Raw genomic sequence first — 23,438 nt, 5'->3', positions numbered from 1 at the left:
CTGCTCCTCCACGTCGAGAGGAGCCAGTTGAGGTGGCTCGGGCATCTGGTCAAGATGCCTCCTGGACGCCTCCCTGGTGAGGTTTTCCGGGCACGTCCTACCGGGAGGAGGCCTCGGGGAAGACCCAGGACACGCTGGAGGGACTATGTCTCTCGGCTGGCCTGGGAACGACTTGGGGTTCCTGCGGAGGAGCTGGAAGAAGTGGCTGGGGAGAGGGAAGTCTGGGCCTCCCTTCTGGACTGGATCTCAACAAAACTTTTCCTAAATCATCCCTTAAAAGAGGATATAATATTTGGAACCACCCACAGACAAAAGAACCGACCTCATACTTAACAACCTGCTGATCCTTGCAAAATTCTTCATACACTCATGTAAATGGGGAAATAGAAAACCTGACTTTACAAGCTTTAAAAACCTAACGGACAACCACTTCAGAACTTTAAAACTGATGAAAAACAAGCATGGACTACAGCTCTTGGACGCCTATAATGATGTGAATTTATTTGAAAACTAGTGCCCCTTTGTCTTTTTTTATTATTTTTTTTTATTTTATTATTTATATTTTATTTTATTGTCATTATTATCTTATAATTTTATGTGCCTTAAGCTTATAAGACTTGTCGTCTTTATGTATGTACATGCCACGTGATCCTGTACAGTTGTTCGAAATATTTAATTTAAAAAAAAAAAGTTATGGCGGCCATTGTCTGACGTCACTGTGAAGCGCAGGCATTCACAATCGATCTACACACTGATTGTTCTCTTTCCTGTTTATTGACCAATAGTAGCAGAGCTGGACATAGAAGGCAGCCCACCTCATTAACATGACGATGCAGCAGAAATACAGCGAGCAAATAAAACAGCAAATAATACAGCAAACGGAAAAACAGCGAGCAGAAATACAGCGAGCACAGAAGGGAGAAGCAAAAAAAATCAAATCAAAATAGCTATTTTTCTTGACGGAAACTCATGTGTAAGGGGAAATGAAAAAGAAAATATATATTTATGCTTTTATTTCTTATCAAAATATATATTTATTCTTTTATTTATATATTTATAATTTTATTTATTATGTAGGATATATATTTATTCTTTTATTGATGTGTTTATTCTTTTATTTATACATGTCGGATATATATTTATTATTTTATTTATATATTTATTCTTTTATTTATTATTATGTCAGTTTTGGTCCTCCATAGGAACCTGTTCCAAAAGCACGAAATGGACTACAACGCAGGGCATTCTGAAATGAAAAAAAAAATGAATATAACAAAATAAACACAAGAGTAGCGCTACTGGGAGAAATGGCTCATGGTCTTTTGCCAAATGCAAAAGAGAAATCCTACAGCCACTAAAGTTTGACGCCACTCCATTTTTTTTCATATTTCTTGCACTCAGTGTCTTCAGAGGTTTGCATGTTGTTTCCTTCAGTGGTTCCTGGTTCAGGTGAGGGTAGGGAACAGGTTTTTCAAATAGTTTGGTCTGTTTGACAGTGTAAAAGCGAACCGCAGCAAATGGTGCAATTTGGATCTCCATTCCCCTTAAAGGGGCAGTATTGTGTAAAATTGACTTATGAGCTTTACATCATGTTATAATGTTATGGCCAGTTTAATATGCAACACAGAAACACGCAAGACAAGCAACAATTAATCAGTCAACAGTTGTGTTTTTGAACTCTGGGAGGAAGTTGAGGTACCCAGAGAGAAACCAGATCCTCTCAGGTGCTGGAGGTGTTTGTTGGAAATTTGTTTTTAACGTAAAAGTAATACCTGAACCTCATAAGTTTGAGACGTAAGCTTCCAATTGCCTCCTTATTTTATTTTATCTCAAAGCTCCTCTGTGGGCATGAATCTGATCCCAGCAGCTAAACGGTCTGCCTCTATTCCTCGCTATATCAGAAATGTCTGTTTCTGTTTGCAGAACGGCGGGAGAATGAAGAGTCCCGCCAGGATCTAAGGGGGAGGAATTCAGGTGCGGGGGTTGGGGGGGCGACTCCCTGAAGGGACCAGCTGTTGGGCTGCGTACCAATGAAGGCATCACTTCTGTGGGTTTTGGTGCTTCTGATTGGATGTCGCCTCCGTTCAACCCTCCAAAGATCACAACCTGAATGAAGACCATTTGTTTTTTCTCTGACAGGAAAATGTTTTCAGTCATGTGGATCCTGCGGAGCGCTGTGGGGGTTTTAAGTGGATGTTTGCTACAGAAAAAAGGAGGAAAACACAGATTTTGTCTTTGATTCTTTAGAAATAGTCCAACTGAAACGATTAATTGTTTTAATCATGATTAACTGAGCAACTCATGTAGTAATTGATTAATCGTTAACTGGAGTATACAGTACAGAAAAAGGCTATTTGCTGAAAAAGCATTTTCAGTAATTAAGCCAAAACTGTACAAAATAAATACATTTACATTTAGAACAAAAACACCTTTGTAAATATGTTCTACCCAGAACTCCTCCAGTGGCTCAGTTCAGGCTTCACCTGGTTCAAATTTTATACAAAACAAAATCTCCTGAGCTCTTTTGCTATTCAATTAATAATCAATTAATGCAAAAAAAAAAAAAAGATTGCACATCATCAAGCTGTTTGCTGTTTTAGGCAATAAAATATTTATTTTCTTTTTTAAAAAGGAAGTGAATTTGTTGATTTGCACCTTTTAACGCATTTCTAATTTTGCATAAAAAAGGCATAAAATCTTAAAAATATGCCAATTTTTTTATCTGATTAATCGTCCGAATAATCGATGATTATCATTAATTGTAACCCTATAAAATAACAGAATTTTGAGGAAAGCAACATAAACCTCTACTGCTTTTAAGAATTTGATCAGCTGTTAACACATTTAAAAGTAAAACATGGATTGTTTTTAGCTGTTACATTAATGTTCATCACAGACATTCATCCTTATTTTTAATTTGATACTTTGACTTATATCAGTCTTCAAACATGTGATGTTTGGTGTATTTTTCAATATGTCTCAATCTTTATGAACTTGGATAGTCTGTTCTCCCTTTCATTGTTGTGAAGAAAAGTTTTGAAGAACATTTTTATTTCCTAAAAACATTTTTTATCTCCTTGGGCGGAGAAGTTACTACTCTTCTTGTCACCGCCATGGTGATGTCCCAGGGCACCTACACCTTCCTGGCCTGTTTCGCTGGATTCTGGTTGGTCTGGGCCCTCATCGTCATGCTGTGCTGCTTCTGCAGCTTTTTACAGCGCCGGCTGAAGCGGCATAGAGAGGGCAGACTCAGAGAACAATGTTTGCGGGCCGTGGAGAGGGAGCCGCTTTCTGCTCATGCTGCCAGATACCCATCGGCGCCGCCACCGGCGCAGCCGGAGCAGAGGGAGCCGCCATCGCAGACCTACTCTGCCCAGACGCTGGCGGCGCCCGTCGCTCTGCTGGTTCCTCATCCGATGCCACAAGCCAACTGGATCAGCATGCCAGGTAATATTTCAAGGAGTGACATGAGTGAGAACTTAAAAGCAATGTTTTATGTCCAGAAATTTGTTTCAGCACAGCTCTCTTAGGCTAGATTCACACCTGTCCTGTTTAGTCCACATTACTTGAACTCTAGTTCATTTGTCTGGAAAGTCTGGTTTGCTTGAGGAGGTGTAAATGCCAAAAAAGTGAACTCTGCTCCGTCAAAAAGCTTGGGTCTTGGTTTGGTGGAAGTGAACTCTGGTGCAGTTCGAATGCATATGTGAATGGCAAGCAAAACGGAGACCGCTACAAAAGCATAAAGCGAACTAAATTGCAGGGCATTCTGGGTAAATAGAACCAAAGCAAATGTGCAAGTCTAGAGCTAGTGGGACGAATGGCTTGTGTGTCTTTTACCAATGACTAGAGAAATCCTACGCCTGCTAAAATCGGACACTACTCCGTTTTTGTTTACACTTAGAGATAAAGAAAATTGTGTGCAGTGTCTTCTCTGGAGATTTTCATGTTGTTTCCCGCAGTACTTCTTGATGCATTGCCCTCACAGGCAAAGAGGGGAAAAGGTCTTTCAAAGCGATTGGTTCATTTGACATAGTGCAGTGTGAAAGCAGAGCGCAGCAGCTGAAAAATTAACAATTGTTGCAATTTTGGTCCCCAACCACTTTAAGAGTGCAGTATTGTGTAAAATCTACTCTTTTGAACTTTACATCACATCATCATTTTATTTCCTCATCAAACGTACACATAGAGTGTTGCTTTGATTCTTTCATGCATGTTTGAGAAATTCTGTCTGGCGACTTACAACCAGTCAGAGGGGCCTTAATGCTTGTGCCGCCTACTTAGCCAAAGCTCCACCTTGGAGCTGCAGTCCTCAGCCATCTTCTGCCTTACAGGTCATCCCTCTCCTCAACTCTCCCAATCAGCTCCTCTAGATCAGTGGCAGGAATTAGAAAACAGATGGTGGAACTGCACATCTGCTGAGCTCATCATAGAAACTAATCCTCAGTAAAACACTGCTAAAAAAATTTGTTAAAGGGTTAATAGAGGAATGTTCTGAAAGCGAGCTTCTTAAAGAGACAGAGGTCCCATTTAAGTCATTAAATTACAAATTTATTTTAAGTTATGTTTGATCTATAAAATATTTCTATATCAACTGATAGTAACATAGTTACTTGATCATGCTATAAAATGGCACTACGTCCCTAGGATATACATAATAGTGTCCCTTTAAAGGAGGGGCACTATTAATGCAAATGGAGGCTATGTTTCTAACATTTTTATTTGTGGAAATGTTTTAAAAGTATCACATAAAAGTGTAAATAACATACGTTGAAAGTTGTGTTTGTAATGAGACAAAATGTCCTAGCAAAAGTTTTCAAACTTTTGCTAGGTGTATTTATCTGAGGACAAGATCCGAATTTCACCCACAAACCTTACATTTCCAGTTTACCGTCACTTCATGTTAGCCTCTTTAAGATTGAACTTTAAACGTGTAATAAAGCCGCATCACGCACAATCAGATTCTGGTTTCTTTGGGCGTCTCAGGCCCCCCGTAGGGCGTCATAATAGCAGCTGCAACCGAGGCATGTGCGTCTGCTGTGGATGCTGACCGGTGACACATTGAGTGACAACATGGTCAGAACCCCAATTTGATGCAGGAAGTAGAGTCAGCAGAGCAGATTTGCATCAGTGCCACCACTGAAACCTCTCAAGCATTTTATTATTCTCTCAATAAAAACTTTTTCGACTGCTGAAATTTGAACCAGTTGATAACAAATGTCATTTTAAGGTACTCAAACAATGCAATTCATAAGAATATTTTTCCCTCCTTCACATACCGAAATCATGAGCAGTAAGTAGCCAACCTCCCAGAAAATTAAAATCCTCAGATGTTCCTTTTCCCTGCCAGCCTAAAGCAGAACTGTGCAGCTTTTCAATATAAATTTATTCATGAAATTTAGGCGCTGCTTTACCTTCCCCTTCCTCACAAAGGTACAAACTCTGTTTCTCAGAAGGAATTCAGCCTTAAAAAACACAATCCCATGCAGTCTGACGTGCAAGAATCCAGAAAATAAAAATGCAGAGATGTAGCAAAAGAATTGAACAGCTGGTGTGCAGCATTAAATAAGAAGCAACTTGTACATTTTTCATTAATCATTCAGCATTCTTCACGACCGGACAAAATATATGTTAAATACTGATGAATTCATGGTTATCTACAGAGTAAAACAGAAGTAGACAGACTGATAAAGGAAGATGTGCTAATCCTTTTAGAACTCTGGATGATACTAACAAAACAAGAAGAGAAAAAGGATATGAGACACTTAAAGAAACTCCTGTCAGAGGCGTGTAATGAGCAGAGAATCACAAAGAGGATTAAACAAAAGGCTGGAGTCTTGCTCACAAGGCAGACTGATGAAGAGCTCCAGTAACCAGGCAGCAGCAGAGAGAAAGCTGCACAATTCAGTCCTAGATAATGCGAATGAAAGAGAGCTGTGGAGATGATCTCAAATGTTTAAGGGGGAAGAGAGAAATTTGCACCTCTGAGGAAATTAGGCTTCTTGTTCCTCTGTAAATCATTTCAGCACTGATATTCAAGGCTCCAGTGAGCTGATTTAAATCAGCAAAAAAATATATTAATGCCCTCATAGCTTAATATCTAACACTTCATAGTTAATTGGCCAGCAGGGGAAGGAAGAAGAGAAGGAAGTTGTGATTTTACTCACAGAGATTAAGACATTAAAAAAGCAAAAGGAATGGAAATGAGGAAAAAACATTAAGAAAAGAAGAAAAAGACGAAAAAAATCTAAACTTAAAAGGGTGCACCTGCTGCCTAAAAACAGCAGGTGCACCTGCTCCCGAAGGGGATTTAACTGCAACTCAAACTGTCCAAGGTTCTTCTTCATACATGCTCATGGTTGTGGGCAGGAAGGCTCTTATGTAGCAGTCTGTATTACAGCGGCTCTGAAAAAGCCTCTAACTGAAGAACCTCCGTTGTAAATGACACTAGAATGGTCGGCGTCATTCGTAATTTTTTTGATTTTATAAAGAATCCTCCAGGGTCCACTGAGTATTTCTGCAGATGAAAGCAGTCTGTTTTACTTGAAGTCTGAGGAGTACAGAGTGAAAATAAATGAGGCAAGAACAGTACCCTGTGGGGCTCCTGACCACCTGGTTAACACCCAACGCTTTGGTCTGTTGATCCGGGTTGATCCAAAGTAAATCAGGATGAATTATGTTAAATGTTCTGGAGCAGGGGTGCTCAATACGTCGATCGACCGGTCGATCGCGGAAAGGTTTTGAGTCGATCTCGGCAGGTGACAAACTGAACGCCGCCAGGACGCTGAGTCCAGCACTTCCTCTTCTGATAGGCTTATCAAAAATATTCACCAAGATCCTAAACGTTTGTAGCTTCATTAAAAAAATAATAATTATAAAAAGTCAACATACATGTTAAAATTAATAATCTCAGTAATTACTGTTTCAACAAGGTGTTGCGCAATTCTGTGCGTTTCGGTTCCATTAACAAAAAAAAAAGCGACTCAAAGACCGACTGACGAGCAGAGCAGGAGTTTAAATTAGCTACTCAACCACCGCTGTGTTCATGAGAGGCTTATTAATAATCGAGAAATAAATATCAAATCTGGAAACCTGATATCGTAACGGACTGAATGTTGTGTTTTTAATGTAATCTTTGCTCGGCTTGCGGGGTGCAGGCGGTTGCCACGGCAACGGGTGTGCTTAAACGACAAAGAGACCGAGAGTAGGAGATGTTTCCAGTTGATAGTCTGTTCGGGTTGTTTTACCTTTTTTACCTTTGCTGTGGCTCATTACACCCGCTGTAGTTTCTGAACATTCAATAAACGACAAACTTGGACTAATTACCTCGTTTGTTTGTGAGCATACGTCACAACAAACATCAAATAGGACAAATATATTTCATTAAGTTTTAACAAATTTTACCGCGATAATTATGTGAAATTAAATTAATTATATCCCGACTTCAGAAGATTTGCCTTTACCTTTATTGGGCTCTTTGGTTCYTCCTATCAGTCTGTAGTTTCTCATACTGAGGTCATCAAACCAAATTTCAGATCCACCATGACTGACTGACACCTGCTTGGCATCAGGTTTGCAACCAGCTTCTGACTGAGAAACCAGTAACCTGCTCCCAGTGTCAGAATCTCACCGAGGAAGAATCTGGATTAGGTTTTCTGTCACTTTATTATTTTTGCTATAACTGATGTATATTCACATATAAAATAAGTCAATAGAGTTTAATTAGCAATTTTTATGTCTTTGTGTCATGAGGTAGATCTCAGGCGGCTGGTGAGAGAAAAAGTAGATCTTGCTCTAAAAGTTTGGGCACCCCTGTTCTGGAGAAATCCTCAGCGCTGCATGGTTTGTCCAGATGACAATGGGTTTGTTGAATCGGTATATGATGTCATCTTCAATGCCGTTATCAATTAATTGTTAACTGTAGTATACACTCACCAAGGTCATTTGATGAAAGAACAGAAAGAGCAGTAATTAAACCAAAACTGTTAAAAAAATATTGATACATGTGCTTTTAAAGTAAAAATACTCAAGTGGCAGTTTTAGCTTCACTAGGCTCAAAATATATTTTTAAAAATCTATTAAGCACCTTTTGCTATCCAATTCTTAGTTTGCTAATCCAAAAAATAATCAGCAGGTCAGCCCACCTGTTGAATCAAGTAGAGCTGAGCTTTTCACATAATGGAATGATATTTTTATCCAGAGATGCATCCTTTGCTACAAATTATAAAGTATACACTACAGGAATGCTACATTATAGCATTTCAGGCAATAAAATATTTTCTAATGTGAAAAACAATTATTTAATATGTTTCTAACAGTGTATAAAAAAGGCTTAATTGGTTAAATGAAAAATCTGCAGAATGTGCTAATTTTGTCTATTTAATTAATTAGCCATGAGAATAATCAATTACTAAAATAATCATTAGTTGCAGCTCTACTTTACAGAGCCACAAACAATAAGGCGAGGTTGAGTTATTAACAGTAGCTCCTAGAGATTGCTATCCTCTGTCCATCAGAGTAAATCTGTGATTGTCCATGTGGACACAAACGTCCACCTTGACGTCGGCGCTGTTGATGTCTCCATGCTAATGTTTATTTCAAGCCTCTGTGGCAGCTGCTCATATTGTTCGCCGCGGCACGTTCAACAGGAGAAACAATGAGGCTGGGTTCCTGTAGGTGTCTGTCAGCCCTGACGGGGGAGGTGATGGACTGCAGCCAGGTACATAAACACACACAAAACACATTTGCATCCATAAATACACCCAGCTCCATGGCAACAGTTCCGCAAACAGATGTTAGTTTCCAACACTGATGCCTGGGTGTACAGGTCCTGAGAGAAATCATGTGGATTGAAGCTGCTGTGATTTATCCTCATGTTTGATTTCCAAAAATTTCACAAAAATCAGACTCATTCAAAAGAATATCTCCCTTTAAAATATTGTCTTTGTTCCATATGTTGTTTTCTGATTCCAGATAAAGTTGAAAATTCAGACTGACGTGGCCTATTGAGACTAAATTGGCTCCCTGTAGCTCAAAGAATAGACTTTAAAATACTTTTGTTAGTTTATAAATCACTGAACGGTTTAGCACCACAATACCTTAAAGATCTGTTATTACTGTACCAACCGTCTAGACCCCTCAGATCTTCTGGTTCTGGTCTGCTCTGCATCCCCAGAACCAGAACCAAACGAGGAGAAGCAGCATTCAGCTTCTATGCACCACAAATCTGGAACAAACTTCCAGATAACTGTAAAACAGCTGAAACACTGAGTGCCTTTAAAAATCAACTTAAAACCCTCCTGTTTAGAGTTGCTTATGGCTAAATTAGRATTAGAGTGCCGGTTTTGATGTCTTTGATGTTTTTATCTTTACTTTTTATTTCCTTATTCTCGCTGTTTATGTTTTAATGAAGGTTTTAAGGTGTGAGTACCCTTGTTAGATGGCGTTCTAACTAAAACTCTGAGGTTTTAAAGTTTTTATCTTTAAAAAAATTTTTTTTTTGTTTTAATCTTTTTCAAAATCCTTTTGTCTTTCTCACCGTTTATTCCTGTTTTTATTTTAATTATGTAAAGGTCTTTGTAATGCCTTGCCGCTCAAATGTGCTATACAAATAAAATTTGATTGATTAAATTGTTGATTGCCTTAAAACCCCACTCAGCTCATTTAGACTAGCCAGCAGCAATTAGGAAACACATAACTGTGTTTGCTAATTTGTATGTGTTTATAGCTACTTCTTTAATGAGAAGTAGCTCTTTATAGGAGAGCCCAAATTCAAGGTGTCAAATTATTAACTCAAATTTCTTTTAAGTCAAAATTAACATTGACATCATTTTTATAAGGTAACATAGTTACTTTATTGTGCTGCAAAAAGGCACCATGTTCCTGGAGAAATATGTAATACCGCCCCTTTAAATTGGTTTGCTGAAGTCAACCATTACAACATCCAGATGGATGATGAGTTGCAGCATCATTTTAGTCTCCAATCTTAACTGACATATGGTTAATTAAAATAAAGGAAAAATAATATTGCATGGGTTTCAGACCTTCATTTAAATTTTAGGCAGTGTTAGTGCACAGTTGAAGCCGCCTTTGCAAATGACATCATTGAAGCTTCAACCACAGCTCAGGCACAATAATCAACCTTCTTCTACGTCCATCTCAGTCCACACAATAAGATCCTGCAGAAAGCCCTTGAGATGAGCTGAAAAGAGTAGCGCATAAGAAAGGACCAGGACTCTACAGTTAGAAACATTGTGAAAAGTGAACTAGCCAAGGGTTCCTCTCTTATGCTCTCACCATGTGAAATGATCCAGGACCAGACTAAGTGCTGTCCTACTGGGCTGTACAAAGACTCATCAGCTGGTGTGCTGATGAGTGTGGCACAGCAGAATTTGTTAAACACCTTAGAGTTTATAAACTCCACGTTGTACATTGTCACTCCTTGCCAGGATTTACAGTGTGGTGGCAGGAAGAAAAGATCCAACTTCGCTCAAGCAAACAAAAACAAATTAAGACCAGTTTACAACGAGTCATGTCCCAATGGCATGGACAGTATAAAAAAATCTGTGAAAACAATGACACAAAAATCCTGACAGAGCTCTGCAAAAAATAAAAAGAATCAGTGAAAACTGTTTTCTTGATCTTGTCAGAGCGCCGGAAAAAAACCCCCGCATGTGAAATCACAGCCTCTGTCACTCATTCACTACATAATACATTCATTGTATATAATAAACAGTATTAGTCAGTCATGAGCAGTAAGAGGAGATCTCAGCCATCATCAGCACCGAGCAGTTTCATAACTTCGCATTGGGGTGTGGGTTTGTTTGGCATTTTGCTCCCGCCGTGGGAATATCTGAGTGTGCACCATAGAAAATACTGGATGACAAACTGCTAAAAAACAGTTTAGACCAAAGTAATATGGAGAGCTGTAGAGTGATGAGACAAATGAAAACAAATGAGCAGTTTGTTGTTGATGTGCTGCAAGTTCTTTGAGAAGAACAAATCTAGAGGCTTAGGAAAGACGCAGAAAAAGGTTGAGATCAGAGCAACAATTGTTTGTGTTCCTGCAAATGAACATTTTGTCATGTATAACCCAGCAGGCAACAGGTTTATGATCGCTGTCCCAAAAACGCAGCATGTTTGCACACGGATGTCACTGCAGCCTCATGTTCTCTCTGCACGCAATCTTCATTTTCTACCACTTCAGGCAAACTCTTTTCACTTTGCAATCATGGAGTGTCGTTTGGAAAATTTTAAGCAGAAAAATGATATTAAAAATGTTTTGCAATAAGGCAAATGGATCTCCAAATAGCAATCTTGGGGCACCATTTGCAGTCCTCTGAATGTGGTCCAGCAGAACCTTTTTTTTAAAATTATGTTTGGTACATCACAAAGTATTCTAGGTTCTGTGCTTTCCTCAACCATTCAGCAATTTTTATTCAAAAGCACCAATTCAATAAACCTGACCAAATATCACAAACACTTCAGAAGAGTGATCCATGTGCTTTTCAGTTTCCTCTAGGGACTTGGCCTTGGAAGGGAAGATGGGGGAGGTTTTTAGGGGTGTCCACATTAATCGGCCCAATTTCTTTAATTTTGGGTGATTGATGATTGGTCGATACTTACATGTGAACCCAAACTTATCCACCGATGTTTTCTTTAACCTCAAGGGTTTGAGAGAGGGCTACGTTTCACAATACTCAGCCTACTGTTGCCAACTTGGCAACTTTTCTGCTATATTTAAAACAGAAACAAATTGGTGCTTTTTAAATATTGATGATTGGCCAGAAAATTGCAACTGGTAGAACATATTTATTTTCACATATTTATCTACTTCAGTAGATAATTTTTACTGACTTATCCAAATAAGTCAGTAAAATAATAATTCCGTAAAAAAACAACAACCCTGAATTATCAGGGGTTTCTTTTACTGATAATTTGGTAATTATTAAGCATTATCTTATTAAGCACTTTTTACTATATAATTGTTAAAGAAATCACCAGATCACCTCTAACACTGTTGATGTTGAATCAAGCAGAAAGAGCTGTGCTTTTCACACATTAATGTTAGAGGTATTTTTATCTGTAAATGGATCCTTTGTTGCAAATTATAAAGCATTCAATAAAAGAATGTTATTGCATTTCAGTCAGATCTGAATTAACTTAGTTGCATTAACTAAGTTAATTTGTTTAAGTTAACCACTTAAACAAAATAAGTTTAAGTGGTTAAATGAAAAAACTGCAGAATGTGCCAAATTTTTATATTTGATTAATCTTCAGTGTAATCGATTACTAAAATAATTGTCAGTAGCAACCGTATCGAGGAAATGTATGCCTTATTCGTCTCTAAGCCAGTCTTTTCTCTCTTCCAGACACAGATGTATTTGGGAAGCCGCCTTGCTATGAGGAAGCGGTCCTGATGGAGGACCCCCCTCCACCCTACAGCGAGGTCTTGGCTGACCCTCGAGGGGGCACGTACCTGAAGCCCGGCCCACTCCGGGGAGCGCCGTTGCCTTCCAGGGAAAACCCCAACCTACCTCCAGTCGTCACATCCGAGACCAGCAAGCTCCCTGTGGCCACCGTGTTCCCTGACAGGGGTTACTCCTCGCTGATCCGCCTGCCTTCATCCCAGCGCTGGGACTCGTTGGGTCATCTCCTGTCCAACATGGCCCTGAACCACAACAGCCTGACCCCACCGGGGGTGCGCTCGTTGCAGGCGGCCACCACGGCGACCATGCCGCGCAGGGAGCCTAGGACTCATTATGAGAGTATGCAAAGTGAAATACAGGGACTTCAGGGGAGAATGAGGGGATTTCAGGGAGGGTTTCAAGATATTCAGGGGGTTCATAGACTGAGAAGTCTGGAGCCTAGCTGCAGTATGAAAACCGCCTTCCCTTTGCTGGGTCGCAGCACTGCGGTCTGAGCCTGGATCCCTACTGGGAGCATCATATCAGCCAGTTAGAGGAACTACAAATGAACTCAGGAGTGCATTTACTTAGTTTGCAGAGTTAATGTATGAGTACAGGAGAACACAAGTTTGTACATATATGATCAATGGAAGCTGTGCTTCCATTGATCATATATTTCTGAAATTTGGAAAATAAATTTGCTTTAGGGAAATGCACCAATTTTGAAAAAAAAACTTGTTTTCGATAAAAAGTTTTGCCATTAGGATGAAGTGGTTTTTTGGCCATATTGAAATAGTTTTATGTCACAAAACTGCAGTGGAAACCTTTTTTGGCATCGCATAAGTCACAATCAACAACTAGATGTTGCTACACGGTTTCCCCCAAGGTATTATAGGCCTGGCGGCCCGCCATGCTTTACTAGCGCCACCACCAGGCTAAGCCTTTCTTGATTTTTCTTCTTTTTTTTTTGTTTGTTTTGTTTTGTTTTAGGAGGGGGGGAAATCGCTTTTTTTTTTTTTAGGCGGATTGCGAACGTTTCTGTTAGTCACCGTTTCACTACCGGAGCAGATTTATTCCTAAAAGATATGGTTATAGAAGATGTGTTTATGCATTTAAAGCCGGCAGCGCGCTGACCAATCACCTCACTCGCTGCCGTAGCTGGATTAAGTTTATCTCAGCGCGGATCGCGCGCGCCTCCTTTCACTCGAAATGGACACAGGCTGAACTGTATGGATATTTACATCAGCTCCCTGTGAGGAATTGTGATCAGTTATGAGGAGTTATTGATTAAGGCAAGAGTTTAAACCCACCGCGTTAGCTCTGGTTGCGCAGCTCTACGTGAACCGCAGGAATAACTTGTAGTCTCGCTTTCAGTGGTGCTTTGAGGAGCGGTGAGAATGATTTATATTTGTGAACAAAACATTATGCAGCGTTTACATCTCAACACGCTGCCCAACGTTTGGCCCCGTCTTCCCTGTAAAGCTTATGTATGTGTTCGCGGTTGGTCGGTGCGTTAGTGGTTAACGACCCAGCGATAACCTCATCGTGCAGGTTTAACCCGGTGAGGAGCTTTCGCGCTCTCCTCGCAGTCACGCATCACGCTGATTTTATATTATTATTATATTATTACTAGTATTATTTTTCCTGCTACACAGTGCACCAAACCGTATCAAATGCTTTGTCCACTTAGTCAGACAGAGTCAATATGCGCGGCCACCACAAATCTGAAAAACTCATCCAGAAACTCGACCAACCAAAATAGTTTCTGTGTCCTATTGTTAAAAACTCAGCAGACACGAAATGGAAGAGCAACTAAAGCCACATTAGCAGCATTGAATTAAATCTCCCGTTTGTTGCTCATCTCTGCGCAGTGCAGCGGGTTTAACTCATAATACAGGGTCGGTCCAAGGCTGCATGAGGCCTGGAGCAGAATTTGATTTAGGGGCTTCTTTTATTGCTAAAAACATCAGCACCTCTAACAGCTTCTGTTTTAGATTTAGTGAAATCTAGGACAGGGGGAGTAGCTTATTTGGCAAACCTAAAAAGCAATAAATTATAATTGCAGTTTACTAATTTGTATTAGTAAACTGCAAACGGAACAGAGCTGAAACAAACGGAGCTGAAACTCAAAGATTAAACTCACAGCATCAGATGGTTGCTATGGTAACAAACCAATCTGACTATGAATATTGTTCTTTGAACTTTTACAAAGTAAATTTGGCAGCTCCTTAAAATCTTACGTATAAATGTTAAATTTAAAATCTTTTGATTTATGTATGCTGAAACCATTATGTCAAATTTAGCAGCATTGATAATCTCAATAAACAAATGTTACATTTATATATCTGTGGTCTGTGTTAAAATATTAGCATTTATGGGGCCCCTGAAGCCCTGGGAGGCCTGATGGAGCTGCTGACTTAATTTGGATTTAAGAAAAGTGGAAATAATTTATATTTTTTTTAATTGTATGTTTTGATTAGTTGTTTTTAAGACTAGTTGTGGGTTTATATAGCAGTTCACTGGCGATGTTTTCCCATAGCATATAATTAGCCAGTGGTATTTTTACTTTTCCTGTCTCCTTAACATCTTTTAATACAAAAACACGGTGGACCGCCTCGGCGCCCTGACCACCGGGCTTAGCAAGTTTTCTCTGGGCGAAACCCTGTGCTACTAATGCTAACCACGAAGAACAACAGGAAGTAATTGGAGGATCATGGAGAAACATGTTTTTAATAACTTATCGAGTGAACAAACTTACTCACATGTGATTTCAATTGTGCTTCTTATTTAATGGAAACAACACAACTGCAAAATTGTGTTTTATCAATATTAGGAGAATATTGACAGTTTTGCACACATTTGTAATTGAAACACAGCTAGTTGTAGAGCTACAGTGGTGCTCTGCCGTCACTTTTGAGGCTGACAGAGTTGAAGAACTTTGGAGGTGCAGAGGAGGAGAGAAGAAGCCATAACGAGGTAAAGATGTGCAACAAACAAGGTGCAAATCCAACCTCCCCTGGTCTTTATTTCCATCTCCACCTCCTCTCATTCATCCTTGATCTCTGCTTCTGTCTCAGAGCCACCCATTGTACCAGCCTGCTGTTGCCATGGCTCCGGAGAACTGCCTGTTTCCTTTATCTGCTCTGATTTTCTTTGTATCACTTGGCTCACAGCTTGCATCCTCTCAAGTACTGTGAGAATTAAGGGTAGGAGAAGAGCACATGGTAACCTTTGGTGGGACCCAGACATCGTGTGACACCAAACAGAAGACCGAGCTTCTTCTAAGAACGGAGAACAACCACTCAGAATCAAGTGAACTTAGATTGCTGTTTTGTAACAGCTTTGTCATTTTCAGTGCCGTCTTAACCAGGACATCAGGAGAGATTTGATTTTTAAATTACATGACGTCAGCTGGATCTCTGATATAAAAAGGACCTTTTTCATGTACAGCCATGAAAAACAATCTTTGAAATATTGTCAAACATTGTCAGAATGCATTTTTTCTTGTGTAATAAAACATTCTCATCAACAATGTTTCTTCCCTTTGTTTAGGGAGCAACAAAGGGTAAAGTGACTATATACACTTCCTTTAATAGAACGAAATGCATAAAAGCATAAATCAATCAGCTAGCTATCCAAATCTACAAGGTTTTCCTGGATCGACTAAAGAATGACTGGCTGCCCAAATATGGAAACATATATATTCATATCCAATACATGCAAACTCATAAAATCCCCAAATATTTGGTCAATAAACACATCAACCAATGCAACATTTTGAAAATTTTGTAGTTATGGAGTACATGCATAATAATGGATGAAGGATGGAAACTAAACTGGACCTCACCAAGCTCTGCAGACACCTTGGTAAGAAGACTTTCATTTGATTCAGGTGTGTTTGAACAGGAACAAATCATGGGATTTGTTTTTTTATGTGAGGAACAAAAGCACAGCTTTACTTCCACATTCATCCACCCAACATTTTAACATTGGGTAAAAGTAAATAGAAAATCCACCCTAAAAAACACTGCCTGAGGTGAAGCAACTTTTAAAGTTTCTGGCACAAATAAAAGAGGCATTCAGATGAACTTTTCTAACCTACAACAGAATAATCCCCTGTTGGTTTGCCCTTTAAACAGATCATCAGCAACGATGGGCAAATTCTAGACTACAAAGCTATATTTGACTTCACAGTCTCAGCCTGTAAGCAACAAACAGAGCAATTTGTTTAAATGTCACATGCTCTCAACCCCTCATGTCCCACTGCCACAAAATGATGCTTGTAAGAAGGTTTTTATCAGGGTGAAGAGGCTCAATCATAAAATATCAGAGACAATTATGATAATGTAACAGATGTGGAGATGGAAGCATGTTGTTGATTAAAGTGAAATTTTGTCATTCAACACACATTTTCTGGAAGTAGTACACAAATTAATAATTTGTTAAATGCACTTATAAATCACCTAGATTATAATTTTTTCATTAAAGTTGCAATAATCAGTACTTTCCAAAGTTAAAATGGAAAGACTCAGTTTGTCAATTTGTATTCAAATATCACTTCATACCTTCATGTTTCCATTTCATACTTGTAAACAGCCTTAGAGTGAAACCAACAAAGAAACCATTTGACAAGACCGAGATTATCAAATTTAAAGTTGCTGAAAAGAACTTCCCTTAGTTCAAGTCTGAAATAATTTTTCGTAAGAAATGTTCAATTTGACATGTTCATAAGATGATTAGCCCCTAATAGGTTTGCAGTTATAATTTAGATTTTATTGTATTTCATCCATTTATTTTATCTTCAGAGTTTTTTAAGTTTAAATTTCATTGAAAAACTTTGTTTCAAATAAAAAAACTTCATAGGCTGCACAGTGGAGCAGTTGGCAGCACTTTTGCCTTGAAGCAAGAAGGTCCTGGGTCCGATTCCAGGCCCTGGGACCTTCTTCCAGGGCCTGGAATCGGCCCTGGAAGAAGGTCCCAGGGAGAACATGAAACTCCTGGAGTTTCATGTTCTCCCTGTTCATGCGTAGGTTCTCTCTGGGTACTCTGGCTTCCTCCCACACTCCAAAAACATGACTGTTAGGTTAATTGGTTTAGTGTGTGTGTGTGTGTGTGTGTGTGTGTGTGTGTGTGTGTGTGTGTGTGTGTGTGTGTGTGTGTGTGTGTGAACATTTCTTCTGAGCTTCAATACCTTGAGGGAGCAGACTCATGTTCTTCATCATACAGAAGGTCTTTGTTGAGAACGAGGAGTTTGGGTTTCGCTTAATTCTCCTGAAGATCCTGGATGTAAAATTACAAAATCTATCAGAAAAGATAAAATCACAAATCAAACTTTAAGAATGACTGAATTCAATCTTATTGTTGGGATCTGGAGGTTTGTCAGCCTTTTTTCCACTAGAGGGAGCCTGTGACCTTCTTCCTGAGGGCGTGGGCCGGGGCCTGCAGCTGTTCTCCATATACCATTTGGAGGCGTATAAGTGGAGGAGGATACGGACACTTCTCTGCCAGAGTGTTAGCCAGTAACGGTACAGGCTTACCTTGAGCTACTTCTGCCTCGATCTGTTCCCTGATTCTGACCCTTCTTGTCTCTGCATTCACAGCTACCCTGGTCCTGGATTATCGGGTCTACCACCAGTCCTGGAGACGGAACCCTCACCGTCAAGAGACTACCTGTCCGTCCTCCGCCGCCGCCTCTGATCTCGCCCGTCCTCTGCCGCCGCCACTGACCTCAGCCCTCAACCCACAACTTGATCAACCTCTAGATTCTCAAGACCCTCCCCAGGCCCAAAACCCTCCCCAAGCAGGTATAGTCACCTGCCTCCACCCAAACAGTAAATTCCCTGGATCTGGACTAATCATCCCTGTCCTCCCCTAGTTRCCCTGAGACCCGCCAGACGAACCTTGACTTCCATTTGTTTGTATTCACTGTAAATAAATCACACCATTGTATTCCTCGTCTCTGGAGTGTTTCTGCATGTGGGTTAGGAAACTCGACACGAACATGACACTTATAGCTGTCTCCACTGCAAATAACTTGTAATTAGCCAGCAATTTCAAATGTTCAGGGTAATTTTTATGTTCCTAAAAATAAATATAGCACTTAATAAAATAAGATAAAACATATAATTTATTTAAAAGTAAAACTTAACTTAAACACTAAGTGCTGAAAGTTTAAATAAATTTATTTGTAATTAATAGTAACAATAATAATAAAATTAGCAAACATTAACATTAGATAGTCTTATTTTTGCTTTTAACTCGTTGCCGAAAGCCAGCGGGAGTTTGAAAGCAATGTGCCGGGAGACGGTCGTTCTCTCTCGGCTTAACGAGCCTTAACGAGCCGTACACGATGACCCGGTCAACTGACAGAACGGGCGAGACGAGCCAGTGGCTGCAGGGAGCGGATAAGTCCGAACACGAGCATGTTTGTAATTAAGCTATATGTTAATAATCCGAGCACATAGTTATTATAAATGACACAACTAATTTATAATAACTTTGCAAAGATTATTTAATTTTCAAAAAGCATAATATACCCACTTTATTAATAGCTCTGCTCGCTCTCCTCCGCCATTACTGCTGGTGTTGTTGCCTAAGCCCGCTGAAGATGCGCGCGCATATTGCACCTAGCCAAAATCGGGGGATAAACCGTCAACTATCATTCCTTTTAAAACTAAATCGATTTTTAAACATTTGAACATGTTTAGTTACTAACAAATATGATTGAGGTTATATTAAACAACTGAATTTAATTTACTTGACAAATTGGGCCCTTCCCCTTCATCTTTTTTTTCCCCCAACAGCCGTGTTGTAGCAACACCGAAGCTCTCTGTCAGAGCAAGCTACCATAATAAACATTTTAAATAACCATAAAAATAAATATCCAACATGTTTGAAAAAAAATCAATTTATTTATAAAACCCTATTCACGTTGAAACGTTATCTTCTTTTTACTTACCATGTCTTATTTCAAAGTAGAGGAGAAGCCCGATATGCAACGTTCAGTCTTGTTGAAAATGGAGGCTTGAGAAGAGGGGCGTGGCTTCTTCCAAGTTTCGTCTTTAACCCAACCAATTGGTTAAATCTACCCAACACCTGACCCAACAGAAGTGTTCAAGCTGTAAACCTCCGGTAAATTTCTGACCCAACTCTTGCGTTATGAATTTTGACCCAATGTTTGGTCAAACTAACCCAACCTATGACCCAACAGCTTCAACCCAGAAATTGGGTTATGAAAATAACCCAGCATTTTTTACTGTGTAACACTCATTAAAGAGTTCCAAAGAGTTAAACAAAAAGCAATCCAGTCCAGTGTTGATTTCTAAATTAACACCAACAGTAACTCAGTCTGGTGTTGATTTAGAAATCAATGACAGTTCCTCCCACAAGTGTAACATATTTGTGACATCACTTCAAGGAAGGAGCTACAAGTAGGGTGGGGGTTGCAGCGGGACCCTGGCCTGGACCTACAGGGGGCCCAGATGGGAGGCAAAACATGTCTTTAGGGATGCAATTTTTTTTAATCACATCTGACTAAAACTTTAAAAGAAGAGCCCTCTCCTGTTGAAAACTGTGTAGGTTATATAGTAGGGTTCCTCATTTTTGACTCATGGTTGCTAAAAACTTTACCAGACTTTAAAATGTTGTGCCACATGACAGGCTTTATTTTCACTCACATTTAACTTTATGACACACAAAACTACAAATGAGTCATCCTTATTGTCTCAAGGTGCATTCTGGGTAAAGTTTGTCACCAACGTCATCATCAGTCACTTGGCAACAAATGGCAAACTAGCTAGAGCATTTCTACGGACTACTTTAACATGTTTTGAATCTGTGTTGTTTCATCATTAGTGACCAGCAGCCTGATGTTTCTGTTTTTCTCTTGGTTTGTTGTACTTCATGTCAGATGGACTTCAAAATGACATAGTCGCTCTCTCTAGTGATGGAACTTGTTAGCTCTGCTGTTGCGGGCATATCCATGTTGTAAAGTTAAATTACCATGAGCTTTATTATTTGGGCCCGGTTATTAGCCCCGCCTCCCGGCCGACACCGTCTTGTTCCGCTACTGCGTCACATGTTTGCCTGAGGAGTGGAGGCAGCAGTATGGCGTCTTGTCTGGAGCTTATTATAACAAGGTAAGATCCATGTTAAAATGATCATGTTTTTGACTATTTTTTTATGGAGGCATTATTTTTCCGTTTATGCAAGAGAGTCGATTCATATACAGTACATAGTTCGCTTGTTTGGATATCACAATACGACTGTTTATTATTATAACCAAACATTAAAACTGTCAGGAAAATCTGGAGGCCAGATTAAGTTTTTGGCTGTAGACTGCAAAATGGGGGAGTGGCTGTGCTGGACTGTTGGCTTGATCTAAGTCACAGGTGTCAAACTCCAGTCCTGGAGGGCCACTGTCCTGCAACATTTGGATGTGCTGCTGCTGCACCACCCTTGAAAACAATAATTAGGTGATTAGGAGGACTCTGGAGAACTTATCTACACAATGAGGAGGCAATTGAGCCATTTGACTCTGGTATTTTGTACCTGTGGCACATCTAAAAACTGCCAAAAAGTTTTTTCTTTGTTAGTGTGTCATGTTGGTGACTGAAGCCTGTTGTGATGACTTCAACACATTTCTTCAGACAGTTGGTACGACTTTTAATGCTCCAAATTTTTTTCTATAAGCTGACTAATTTCTTTAGTAATGAATTGTTTCTGACTTTTTATGCTTTATCTTGTAAACCAGGTGGGCAGAGCAATTTGAATGAATATGATAGACACACACAGGTGAGTCTGATTAGTTTTGTTCACACTTCTTTTTAAAATATTTATTTATTATCCTAATGTTTCTGCTATATTTCCTGTTTTTTCTTCCAGGCTTGAAGTCTTCCTCCTTCATGTTGGCGAAAACAAGAGCAGCACCAAAGACACTTCACCATCAGTGATCACAAGACCATCCATGGCTGCTTCCAATGAACTTTCAAAGCACACTTCACCTTCAGTGCAAAGTACCATGAATGAATGACCTTTGTTGTATATTGCTGTGAGTGCTGTTTGATGTTGTTTTGAAATAAAAGATTATATACTGCAAATGGCGCTGATGTTTTTGTAGATTCAAGTGGCATCTAATGTCTTTTAAAATGAATTTGGAGATTATTGATGGCCAGTAGTTTCTGGAAAAAAAGGTTTTAATTGCTCTAATTGCTTTAATTTGGTAGTAAATTGACAAAATAATGTGGGTAATGAGAGAAGGGGAAGACCGGGAAGCGAACCCACGACAGTCGCATAGAAAACTAGAGCCTCCATATGTGGGTTGTGCTTAACCCCTGCACCTGGAAACCTGTTCAGCAGTGTTTACATGTTGTAAAGAAACAGTCTCACCCACCCCTAATGCCACATCGCTACAACAACACCAGAGAATGGGATGTCCTCTGAATTGGACTGGGTTATAATTTGCCAGAACAGGACTGTACTTACTTTATAATTGGATTGAAATAAATGCAGGTTCTCTTTCACTGAGCTTGTTGGAAGAGTAGCTTAATGTTTTCTTGTTGCTCCCTCTCATCTAAAGGTTTTGGTTCCCTCAGGTCTGATGGCGATCTTGCTAATTCAGGCAACAACTGACTCATTTTCTGATACATGTTTTCTTGTCTGCTCTAGCTTTGCATGTTTACATTTTTACTTAATATTCTATGCAAAAATATCTAATCATGTGGAGAAAAATATCTAATCTAAGCATGTGGAGATATGTTTTCAGATTCTCAATTAGATTTAGGTGTGGTCTATGACTAGACCATTCAAACACAAACATTCTTTGATTTAATGCATTCTGTCACTCTGCCTGTTCTATATAAATAAACCTGACTTACCCTGTTGGAAGGTGAATCTCCTCCCCAGTTTGAAGTTCATTGCAGATTTCTATGTAGCTTGTTCAAAAACCGCCCCTTTGTTCTATGGACCTTTGGCTATTGAAAAACTATTGCTTGCTGAAGGCATGGACTTTACTGAAGTTTAAAATTTTCCCCAATTTGCTTGTTTGTTCTACTAAAGTACAGAAAAAGGCGACACCGGGTGGTAGAGCTGGGACTTGCATAACCTGCTTCAGTAATGACCTGAAATGTTGTGAAAAGAAGTCGTTGAGAGGAAACAAAGTCTAAAACTGTGATTTATGAGATGTTTCAAATCTATTGACATTGAAAAAAAACTGTTGATGAAGAGGAGCATTTTAAAATTTTTTAAGGAAGTTGGGTTCCTTGGATGGAAATTATGAATAAACTAGGACTGAATCAGAATCCTTTTTGCTATAGTTTGACATGAGTGGAAAATACATTTTTCACATGATGAACGAAACTCTTGGGTCTGCAAACCTGAGCCAACAGAATTGCAGATTGGAGAAAATTGAGCAGGGATTAAGTTTTTTAACATGTCACATAAGAATGGTGTTATTTTATTTGTGTTTATGTCATTGATTAATAATAAAAATAGCAACATGTTTCTTTCCAATTACAAAAAATATTCTCCCGAAACCTGATGTTTTTTAGCATTTTATTTAATTTTTTTGTCTGATTTTTCTTCTCTCTTTTCTCTAAGAATCAGTATTTCCATTCATTAAATTGTGTATTTCACTTTATTTTGCTTAAATGTATCCTTGTATCCTCTCACAGAGTTCTTTATACATTATACCTTGTCTTTGCTTTTGATGTGGTGAACTTTAAGGCAAAGCCTGTTTGTTTTAAGGGAAAGGGTAGGAATTTTATTTATATAGCACATTTTCAGCAACAAGGCATTTCAAAGTGCTTTATACACTTTTTGTTCAATAAAGATTTTTTAAATAAATGTTTGTCAATAATGTAATGACTATGTAAAACAGTGACTGCGATTTGTCAGTTTTCAAAATCACTTTAGCTGTTTATAAACATAGTAGATAAAAGTTCAATAAGTGCTGCTTTAACCAGCATTTTTATGCTAGTTCACATTGCAGATTAGGCTGCAATATGAACATGCCACAGAATCACACTCACACAAAGC

General features: G+C 39.1%; 1 protein-coding gene across 1 annotated transcript in view; it reads left to right on the top strand.

The window, feature by feature from the left end:
- The window catches only part of prr7 (proline rich 7 (synaptic)), a 43,611-nt gene extending 29,624 nt beyond the window's left edge, over window positions 1–13,987 (top strand). Inside the window, exons 2-3 of the mRNA XM_008428430.2 lie at window positions 1,924–3,447; window positions 12,369–13,987. Coding sequence (XP_008426652.1) covers window positions 3,114–3,447; window positions 12,369–12,919 — 885 coding nt within the window. The 5' untranslated portion in view covers window positions 1,924–3,113 and the 3' untranslated portion in view covers window positions 12,920–13,987. The remainder of the gene's footprint in view (window positions 1–1,923; window positions 3,448–12,368) is intronic.
- Window positions 13,988–23,438: the final 9,451 nt, after the last annotated feature.

This window comes from Poecilia reticulata, linkage group LG14, assembly GCF_000633615.1.
Source record: "Poecilia reticulata strain Guanapo linkage group LG14, Guppy_female_1.0+MT, whole genome shotgun sequence".
Classification (NCBI taxonomy): domain Eukaryota; kingdom Metazoa; phylum Chordata; class Actinopteri; order Cyprinodontiformes; family Poeciliidae; genus Poecilia; species Poecilia reticulata.
Note: the sequence above shows the minus strand (reverse complement) of the source record. Positions and strands in the feature narration are given on the sequence as shown.